The sequence below is a fragment of the Carlito syrichta genome, unplaced genomic scaffold (assembly GCF_000164805.1).
Source record: "Carlito syrichta isolate Samal-C Ts95f unplaced genomic scaffold, Tarsius_syrichta-2.0.1 Scaffold90614, whole genome shotgun sequence".
Classification (NCBI taxonomy): domain Eukaryota; kingdom Metazoa; phylum Chordata; class Mammalia; order Primates; family Tarsiidae; genus Carlito; species Carlito syrichta.
The window spans coordinates 332,822-343,808 of NW_007034710.1; the positions used below are offsets into that span (position 1 = coordinate 332,822).

The 10,987-nt window shown below is 42.2% G+C and overlaps 1 protein-coding gene across 1 annotated transcript in view; it reads left to right on the plus strand.

Annotated features, from left to right (window-relative positions):
- The first annotated feature begins 472 nt into the window (after positions 1 to 472).
- Positions 473 to 10,987, plus strand: part of SULT6B1 (sulfotransferase family 6B member 1) — an 11,015-nt gene continuing 500 nt past the window's right edge. Inside the window, exons 1-4 of the mRNA XM_008058756.2 lie at positions 473 to 507; positions 3,471 to 3,576; positions 4,820 to 4,932; positions 9,157 to 9,246. Coding sequence (XP_008056947.1) covers positions 3,492 to 3,576; positions 4,820 to 4,932; positions 9,157 to 9,246 — 288 coding nt within the window. The 5' untranslated portion in view covers positions 473 to 507; positions 3,471 to 3,491. The remainder of the gene's footprint in view (positions 508 to 3,470; positions 3,577 to 4,819; positions 4,933 to 9,156; positions 9,247 to 10,987) is intronic.

Sequence of the window (10,987 nt, forward strand, 5' to 3'; positions counted from 1 at the left end):
GCCACTGCACTCCAGTCTGGGCGACAGAGTGAGACTCCAACTCAAAAAACTAAAAATAAATAAATAAATAAATAAATATCATGACTAGGCACCATGACTCACCTGTAATTACAGCACGTTGAGAGGCCAAGGCAGGAGAATTACTTGAGCCCAGCTTAGGCAATGCAGAAGGATCACCTGAGCCCTGGAGGTCAAGGCTGCAGTGAGCCATAATCATGTCACTGCATTCCAGCCTGGGTGACAGAGTAAGACCCTGACTCAAAAAAAAAAAATTCTCACTTACAAGATGTATGTGTTTCCATATGTTTAGATTTCTGAAATTGGAATGCATCTTTCAATCGATATATGCATTAAATTCGCTTTTGTCCCCAAAATGCTGTTATTACATAAAATGTTCTAGAACCCAGGGAATTTATTCCCCTTGTGGTCACAAAAATTTCTCTCCTCTGGAGGTAAAATTTTTTTTTCCCCCAGTGAAAATTCCCACAACCTTTTTTCTCATAGCTGGTAAAGAAGCTCCAATATGAAACCCGTGACCTCTGAGATCTCACTGTCACTGTCTTTTTGCCTGTACAGAGCTGTAGGACCTGCTTTCTGATCCCAGCCTGGGTTGACACCACCACCTCGAGAAGTCACTTAGTCTCTGTGGCCTCAACTTGCCTGACTAAAGTAACACTTTTTTTTTTGAGTTAGAGTCTCACTCTATCACCCAGGCTGGAATGCAGTGGCACACTCACAGCCACCACAGCTTCAACCTGCTGGGTTCAGGCGATCCTTCTGCCTTAGCCTTCCAAGCAGCCGGAACTATAGATATGCACCAAGATGCCCAGCTAATTTTTTGATTTGTTGTAGAGACGAGGTCTCACCAAGTTGCCAGGCTGGTCTTGAGCTCCTGGGCTCAAGCAATTCCCTCACCTCCACCTCCCAAAATGCAGGGATTACAGGCACAAGCCACTGCACCCAGCCAATGTTAGTTATTTTAACTGATATATGAATGACTTTCCAGCTAGGTAACTTGGCATATATGGGAGTTAACTGGTTATCATTGATTTAGAGGGAGGTAAATACAGTTTTTTAAAAACTATGCTTGGGCATGGTGGCGCATGCCTTGTAGTTCCAGCTACTTGGAAGGCTGAAGTGGAAGAATCACCTGAGCCTAGCAGGTCAAAGCTGTAGCAGTCATTAGTGTGCCACTGCACTCCAGTCTGGCAACAGAGACTCTGATTCAAAAAAAATAAAAAAAGGTAAGGACAATGATGTAGAAAAGAGAATAGAAAAATAAAAAATAAAAATAAAAGTATAGTCTATGTTTATGAGTCTTTGACTTAACAGGAGACCAAAGAGTAATTTTTTTTTTAAATCTGTGTTTCACTCTGTTGCCCAGATTGGAATACAGTGTGGCATGATCATGGCTCACCACAACCTCAACCTCCTGGGTCAGGCAGTCCTTCTGCCTCAGCTTCCTGAGTAGCTGAGACTAAGGCAAGTACCACCACACCTGGCTAATTTTTGTATATTTTACAGAGACGAGGTCTCACTATGTTGCCCAGGTTGGTCTCAAACTCCTGAGTTTAAACAATCCTCTTGCCTCAACTTCCCAAGGCGTTGGGATTACAGGCGTGAGCCACCATGCCCAGCCAAAGAGTAAATTTTGACCCAGAGAATGTTCTACATGGGATATAGACCAAGCTGCTGTAGCAAAGAGATGCCAACAATTCGATGGTTCAAACAAGATAAACAACTATGCTCCTTCACACATAGGTCAGGAAGAGGTTTACTATCCAGGGTGTGAACCGTGGCTCTGTTTTCTGAGGCTGTCCAGTGAGCCAGGTGTCTTCTGCCTTGTAGGTCTACTGTCCCCAGGAGTACTATTTCCTTCCAAATTAGCAAGTCTGGCTCCCAGGCACATGTTCACTGTCCAAGCATGGACACAGCTTGCTGTGTTCATCACAGGGTCACTCCAAGGAGCAAGGGAGGCAGGTCGTGTAGGCCAACTTACCCGAAGGAGAAAGAGAAGTGTGAGCCGGACCCAGTGGCTCAGTCTGTCATCCCAGAACTTTGGGAGGCCAAGGCAAGTGGATTGCCTGAGCCCGCGGGTTCAAGACCCACCTGGGCAACTTGGCGAGACCTCCTCTCTATAGTAAACCAAAAATTAGCTGGGCATGGTAGTGTGCGCCTGTAGTTCAACTACTTGGAAGGCTGGGGTGGAAGGATCGCCGGAGCCCAGCAGGTCGAGGCTGCAGTGGCCGGGAGCAGCCACTGCACTCTGTCCTGGGCAACAGAGTGAGACTCCAACTCAAAAAAAAAGAGTGATTTGTGTTCTTCAGGATATATTCCCAGTAGGAAAAATATGGAACGCTTGAAACAAAGATCTGAGTATCACATGTTCTCACTCACATAATGGACCTTAAACATCCAATGCAATACTATACGAAAATGACTGACTATACTGGGAAACTATGGTGGGGGGAGGGAGATGGGATTAACAGTAGCAAATATCTGTCTGGGAACGGGGAAACACCCCATATCAACAGGGTGCCTGAATGAAACGCAATTGTATACCTAACCCTTAACAACTTCACAATAAAAAAAAAAAAAAAAAAAGAGGAGTGTGACAGCCCCAGAGAGTGGGCATCTCACTCTAAAGAGCTTGACCAGAGGGAGCTGAGCTCAGAGGACTGAGGAGATCACTCCCTTCTGTGAACCACACAACTGTATTGTTAAATAGAAAAAGAGGAGCAGCTATTATGGTCCCCATTTACAGAAACTTCTAGAGACACATTATGTACAACTCAGAGAAACACAACCACTGATTAGTAGAGCCAAGGTTCAAATTCAGGTCTTTACACTTCTAAATCTACTGAGCCAGTCAGTGATAGAAGTGAGCCCTGTGCCCACAACTGCCCCCAAAACTGGGCTTTTTTCCACCCCACGAAATTACCTTCCAATCCCACTGTTTCCTTGTCAAAGCACAGAGAATGTGTGGAGAGCTCTCTGTCAAGGACAGAACTGGAGTTTCCTGTGAATTTCTAGCAGGAAAACTGCCTGCCTGGTTCAATTAAATACCTGTTTGTTAGATACTTAATATTGCTTTTCTTCTATTAGGAGATTTTGTTCTTACTGTCATGGAATGGGTTGCCTAAATGGTTCTGAAATCAGCCTCGGGTCACATTCCCTGATCCTCAACCTCTTGAGCACCTGTGGCTCAGTGGCTCACCCTTTGTCAGAGGATTGAAAAAAGGGAGGAGGAAGAGGAGAGCAAAGTGCCTTCCTTTTCACATGACGGGGAGGAGCCCTTTGTTCCAGCCCCTGAAAACTCCAATAAAAGCAACCACTGCCCCTGGACAACCACAGAGCAGGGACATTAGCAGGCAGCCACCATGGCGAAGTCCAATTTTACTGAGTTCATTGATGAAGCTTTAGAAAAATCTAAAGAAACTGCACTTTCTCGCCTATTTTTCACCCATCAGGGGATTCCTTACCCAGTCACCATGGGCACCTCAGAAACTTTCCAAGCCCTGGAAGCCTTCGAAGCCAGACACGATGACATTGTGCTAGCATCCTACCCAAAGTGCGGTAAATACCGGAGCATTCCCTGCAAATGTCCTGGAGTGAGTGGTTGGAGACAAGAGTAGGATGAAGGGGATTCCTCTCTGCAGGAGGCTAGTTGGACAGCAGGAGAAGGGGGCTGCCGTGGTGAAGTACATAGATTGTCAAATCAGTGACTAGAATTGCTAGGTTGAAAATCTCCAGTGTCTGAGGGAAGAGGCCGTGATGGAGGATGGATGGTGTCCGGATGGGTGGCGAGGCTGATGGGAAGAACACAAACGCGGAGAAGTTTATCTGGCATCAAGCACTGGAGGGAGCAGAGAATTTCATTTTGATTTTTGACTGAAGACAAAAGCATGTTTGTTTGAGTTGAGTTTTCACTCTGATGCCCAGGCTGGAGTGCAGTGGCAGGATTACAATTCACTAAGGCCTGGACCTCATGGGCTCAGGTGATCCTTCCACTTCAGCCTCCCTAGCAGCTGAAACTACAGGCACATGCCACTACGCCTGGCTAATTTTTGATTTTTTTTTTTTTTAAATAGAGATGAGGTCTCACAGTGTTACTCAGGCCAGTCTCGAACTACTGGGCTTGAGCAATCCTCCTGTGTTGACCACCCAAAATGCTGGGATTACAGGTGTGTGCCACTATGCCTGGCTCCACTTCTATCATTTATATGAGGATTTCCATGTAATAGATTTTTTTTTTTTAGAATCAAACGTCAGTCCTCCAGTTTCTCAAATCATTTTTACAAAAGTTCTTCATCAGTGGAGATATGAAAATCTAGATTATTCTGCTATATGCCGGCTACTTTTAATTCTTTTTGCTGTTGATTATTAAAGCCAACCTCATTTAATATTTTTTCTTTTTCTTAACTGATGCTAGGTTTTAATAAAATCAAAATTATATACTCACATAGAAAATATTAACTTAAGGTAAAATAATTTAGATGATATATAATAAACAAGTATTTCTATGATATAACATTATTCTATAGGGAACATAGTCTAGAGTCAAAAAAAGCATTGTCTCTTGTTAAAGGAGACATATGAGAAATAAGATACATTGAATTTTATGCTAATATAAATAAATCTTGGTTTATTCAAACTGATTTTTCCCCCATAGCTCAGGTTATTTCAGACATAGATAAGCTGAATGTACTCATCAGGATATGGTTGTAGATTCTAATTTTTTCATGTATATGCTAAAGTAACATGCCTTTGTTATACCAAGACTCCTTAGTGAACTTTTATTCTCTAACTTTTCGGACAGGTTCAAATTGGATTCTCCACATTGTCAGTGAATTAATATTTGCTGTTTCTAACAAAAAGTATGAATATCCAGAATTCCCAGTTCTTGAATGTGGAGATTCAGAGAAATATCAGGTTAGTACAAACATCCTTTATTCTTATAGCAAATTGTTGTAGAAAGACTTCTGTTTTGAAAATTCTTAACTTTTGAGTTCAGAGAGTGCAATACAAATAATTATTACAGTTAGTTGTGTGCCTACCACATCTCAGCACTTTCAGGCATTATTTCATTTTATCCATAATAACCTTGTCAGTGTTCCACAGAAGGTAAATCTATTAGAACCTCTCCCAAGGGGCTAATGCGTGATAGAGCCAAGATGTGAACTCAGGCTTTTCTTTTCTTTTTTTTTTCTCCTAGAGACAGGGTCTCACTTGTTGCTTAGGCTGGTCTCAAACTCCTGACCTCAAGGGATCCTCCTGCCTCAGTCCCCCAAAGTGCTGGGATTACGGGTATGAGCCACCACACTATGAGCCCAAACTTTCCAATTTGAGCTCTTAAGACTACCCTGTAGAGCCAGCCCTCCTCCCTGCCCTTTTAAAAATATTTATATATTTATTTTTAAATATGTAGGCTGGTCTTGAACTCCTAGGCCCAAGTTCTTCTCTCACCTCAGTCTCCCAAAGTGCTGGGATTACAGATGTGAGCCACCGAACCAGGCTTCTCCCTTTAAAAAAAAAAAAAAGGAAGGAAAGGTAAGATAAGAAACCTCAGGAAACAAACTGAAACAAAATATGCCATGTCTGATGACATAGACTTGGGCAGTCTGCTAGTGGGACTTCCCAGTCTTTTCCTACTAAGACATGATTTCTGATTTCCCCATCTCAATTATGACTCTGGTGTGTGTGTGTGTGTGTGTGTGTGTGTGTGTGTGTGTGTGTGTGTGTGCGCGCGCATATTAGGAAGGGATTGAGCAGTAGCTGAGTGAGGCACGGATGTGCATGAAGGTGGTAACAGGTCATACCACCTGTTGTTACTTACCTTTCCAACATAACCAGCTGGGTCTTGGGTGTGAGACAGGTGCCCCCTGCCCAGGGAAGACAAAGAAGAAATGGAACAAGGATCTGTCTCAGGACATCAGTGCTTGAACTGATCATGGCTCACCACAACCTCAACCTCCTGGGTCAGGCAGTCCTTCTGCCTCTGCCTCCTGAGTAGCTGAGACTAAGGCAAGTACCACCACACCTGGCTAATTTCTGTATATTTTATAGACACAAGGTCTCACTCTGTTGTCCAAGTTGGTCTCTCTTGCCTCAGCTTCCCAAGGCGCTGGGATTACAGGCATGAGCCACCATGCCCGGCCAAAGAGTAAATTTTGACCTACAGAACAATCTAGATGGGATATAGACTGAGCTTCCCCTGTCCCCGATTCTTTTCACACCAGAATGCATCTTGGAAGGAAGGGCAGGCTGCAAGGGAAAACCACAGTCTCAGCAAAACTTTCAGAAGTGAGCGCCACACGGACTCCCAACAGGCAGGCAGAACTGGGTTTCTAAGAGGAAAGCCACTAGACTGGGACTTAGGGAACAGCTTCTGGAAAGTGACTGAGACACTTGGTGTGAGGACAAATACAAGTTAAAAGTTGGAGCCTCGGTGGAAGGAAGTCCATTTCCATGGAACGAGCCAACGTAGCAGAAAATACATTGTAAACAAGGTAGGTGTTCTGGTGTGGGGAATGGGAGGTGAGTGCTGGCTCCTGGGTGTGATGGCAGCAAAGGATCTGGGTGGGTAAATCACACCTGACGGAGGCTCAGTCAGGGCAGGCACAGGGATGCAAACAGGATGAGTGGACAGGGGCTTTAAGAGGCTTTTTTCCTAAGAAATGAAGGAATCACTAATAATCTCTATTGACTTCTTCCTACCCAGGTCTTTACACATCACTCTTAGAAACAATGCAAACATTGACCAGCTTTCAATTTCTTTTTTTTTTTGAGTCAGAGTCTCACTGTCACCTGGGCTGGAGTGCAGTGGCAAGATCACAGCCACCGCAGCCATCTGCTGGGCTCCGGCGATCCTTCTGCCTCAGCCTTCCAAGTAGCTGGAACCACAGGCGTTCGCCACCACACCTGGCTTATTTTGTGGCTTACTGTAGAGATGAGATCTCAACAAGTTGCCCAGGCTGGTCTCGAACCCCTGGGCCCAGGCAATCCTCTCGCCTCTGCCTCCCAAAATATTGGGATTATAGGCTTGGGCCACTGTGCCCGGCCACCTTTTATTTTTAAACGGAAGTCGGTGAGATGAAATTCACTCAACAGTTTACTTTACATAAAACTTTTCTACAATACGTATTTTTCCCTTAAACGACATATATTTATATCTAGTATTTACAAATTGCTTCCAGTTTGGCTATTTTTTATTTTACATGTTTTTACGACCATAGTATCATATATTTATCTAGTCTTGTTATAGTTAACCTTCATTTCTCCTCTGGGTCTTTTTCTAATCTTTTTAGTAACATTACCATTGTAATATGTCTGTATGTGGTTCTTAGCCATGTCATTTAATGCAAACAGTACTCTATAACTTAAGCTGAAAATTACCATCTGCGTGATTTTACACAAAGCACTTAAAACCTCAAAGCCTGTACTTAATCTCTGAAATGGGGGTTACAATATCTATCGAGAGGACTATTGTGAATGGATGTAAAAGTACTTTAAATACTAAAAAGTACAGTTTGATGTCCATCAGATATTATCACCGCCAGGTCACCACTGAGGCCCATATTATTGATTTACATTGCTTTTTATTTTTTTAATCTTCTTTTTTACCCACTTGTTTGAGTTGGGATCTCCAGTAAGTTTTTCCAGAACTATTGGCTACAAATATCTGAATGCCATTTTATCACTTGAAATGAGTAGGTGAATCCAGGCATGGTGATTCAGGCCTATAATCCCAGCACTTTGGGAGACTCAGGTGAGAGGATTGTCTGAGCCCACAGGTTCGAGACCAGCCTGGGCAACTTGGTAAGACCTCATCTCTACAACAAATCAAAAAATTAGCCAGGCATGGTGGTGCGCACCTGTAGTCCTGGCTACTTGGAAGCCTGAGGTGGAAGGATCACCGGAGCCCAGCAGGTTGGTGCTGGGGTGGCCGTGAGCATGCCACTGCACTCTAGCCTGGGTGACAGAGTGAGACTCCACCTCAAGAGAGAAAAAAAAAGAAATGAGTAGGTGTATTATAGCTGTGACTAAGCAGTGAGTGACCTGTGCAAATAGGGAACTGAGGACTTGAAGCCTTAGTCCTGCTTGGTAAGATCTGATTTTAAGTTAAAATCCTTAACGCTGGCAGATAAAATAGATAACTCCATTTTCAAAATTATCAGTAGAAATCGACTACAGAAAAAAGAATCAATCCCTTTGTAGTCTTCGTACTGACAAGAAGTTCTCATAAAATATATCTCAGACATTTAAGTGACTCCATGGATTTCCAAGTTCTGCTGGAATATTTGATTGCTTGAAGTTTTGGTTGGTTAAAAAAAAATCTAGATGTTAAAAATGAATTTGAGGCCGGGAGCAGTGGCTCACACCTGCAATCTCAGCACTTTGGAAAGTCAAGGCGGGAATTCGAGACCAGCCTGGGCAACAAACATGGTAAGATCTCACTTCTACAAAAAAAAAAAATGGATTTGCAGGAACTGTGGAAAGACTTGACATTTCTGCAAAAGACCTTGAATATAGAAGAAGTCAAGTTGAAGTCGAGTGCAGATTGTGAGCTGATCTTATCATTATGGATCTGATTGTGAGAAGTGGTCATTTTTTTGTTAATGACAAAAAAGACTGGGAAATGGTAAGCAGGATCCAACAAGGAAATTCAAGAACAAGGTTTTAATTATTTGTTTATGATTCTTCATTCTTCATCCTTACAAAGTAAGAAAATGAAATAAAGGCCAGGCTCAGTGGCTCACGCCTATAATCCCAGCACTTTGTGGGACTGAGGAAGGAGTATTGCTTGAACCTGGGAGTTCGAGACTAGCCTGGGCAAGCTAGCGAGACCTCATCTTCACAAAAAATTAAAAAAACTAGCCAGGCATGGTGGCACGCACCTGTAGTCCCAGTTCTTTAGGAGGCGGAGGTGGGAGGATTGCTTGAGCCCAGGAGTTCAAGGCTGAAGCAAGCTGTGATTGTGCCACTGCAGTCCAGCTTGGAAGACAGAGTGATCACCCCAACTCTAAATAAATAAATTCATATTGGAGTGGAAGAAGAGCATGTAGTGATACCAGTGGCTCGAAACTTCCATTTAGAGACTAAACTTAGGAGTGATTCACGCACACGCTTTTTCACCATTTTGTGGATATTTTTAAGAGAATGAAACAGTTTCCATCACCAAGGATTTTGGCAACTCACCTCCATTATGACAAACTACCTGGGTCCATCTTCAAGAATAAAGCCAAGGTGAGTGTCTTTTTCTACTGGTATTTCAATATGAAATGTTTATGCATAGATATTGGTTTTCTGAAGTCTATGATAAGGTTGCTTTTCATCATAGACTTTTAATAAATGAAGTGTAAGATTTAGGATTTTTGTTGTTTTCTTATATTTATATATATATTTTTCATAACATATATTTTATATATATAAAATATGTTTATACATGTATAATTGCATTCTAACCAAATGCATTTTTATACTCATGCATGGAATAAAATGTATTTTGCAATCTGTTTTACAGTGAGAAAATTTCAGAATTCCACTAAAGAATGCAACCTAGTAAAATAAGCAAATGTTGTTCCTTTGATTCTTTCCTATGAGCACTATGTATCTAAGTCTAAAATTTTTTTCCCCTAATTTTACATATAATAACCAACTTGATATCTTGCATACAAGACTATATACAGGTTTCAACTACGCTTTTTTGTTTTTTATTATCCACACACAGCATTGAAACTACTCTTATTACTTGTATTAAAATCTTGTTTTATTAATCAGTGTTGTTATATTTCTTGAAATTACTAGTTTTTACCCAACCTTTTTTGTTTACCATCATCTGGTCTCTCTTCCACTTCTTACTTCTTGGTGTCTCTTTTCTCTGTCTCAGAAGGAAAAATTAGAATTCATTAAAATCAAGATTTATACCGGAGTGTCCAACCTTTTGGCTTCCCTGGGCCACATCGAGTAAAGGAGAATTGTCTTGGGCCACACATAAATTATATAATATAGTTAGTGTATATACATAATAAGACTTCTTTTTTAAATAGTTTTTTATTTTAAATTTTAGAAAAATAAGAACATAAAACTGGTGGGAAATTTGATCTTGTTCATACAAAACTAACTCTCAATGTCTGGTTTGCGGGAAGTGGTCGCAGTTCTTAGTGAGTTATCAAGGTGTTCAACAGAAATGTTCAAATTTTGCTCTTGGTATGCTTCCTAACTGAAAACAGCTGCTTACGAATGTATATGCTGCCAAAAAGCGACGTCATGAGTAAGGCATGATTACAAACTTCAAAAATAGAATTACGCTTGGGGTCGTGAAGAAATTAAACGTTAAAAACCACATGATGTTAAAAGATGCTGTGGGGTCGCATGACCAGCTGTCCTGAGCCGCATGCGGCGTTCAGGCTGTGAGTGGGACATGCCTGATTTAAACTCTTGAACATGACAAGAGAGAACAGTGAAGTGAGAGCAAAGGGCCGAGAAGAAAAACAGCGAAGATCACTGCAATGGCAAGAGGTAGGAGGGAGAGAAGTAGGAGGAAAAGAAATGGAGAAAAGAAAGCAATGGGGAATGGGAGCTTAGCGTGAGCAGCCTGGCGGCCAAGTGCAAGAATCCGAGGAGTTTAGAATTGGAAAACGCCTCAAAGCCTGTCTGCTCCACCTCCCACTGGGTGTTTGAATTGTTTGAATTCCACTGAGTGGCTGTCTGGACCATGACTGAACACCTCAAATTATAAGAAGCACCCGCGTCCCCTAAGCCAGCTTTGAACATGCCTGTTAAATGATTTTGCTTGGAGAATCTGCACAATCGGAAATACCACATGAGCACATAATTTCCTCCATTTAACATAGGAGTAGCATCACAAATCTGGATGACTCCTTTTTTCTTTTTTTTTTTAATTGAGTTGGAGTCTCACTCTGTTGCCCAGACTGGAGTACAGTGGCCGCTCCCGGCCAGCGCAGCCTCGACCTGCTGGGCTCCA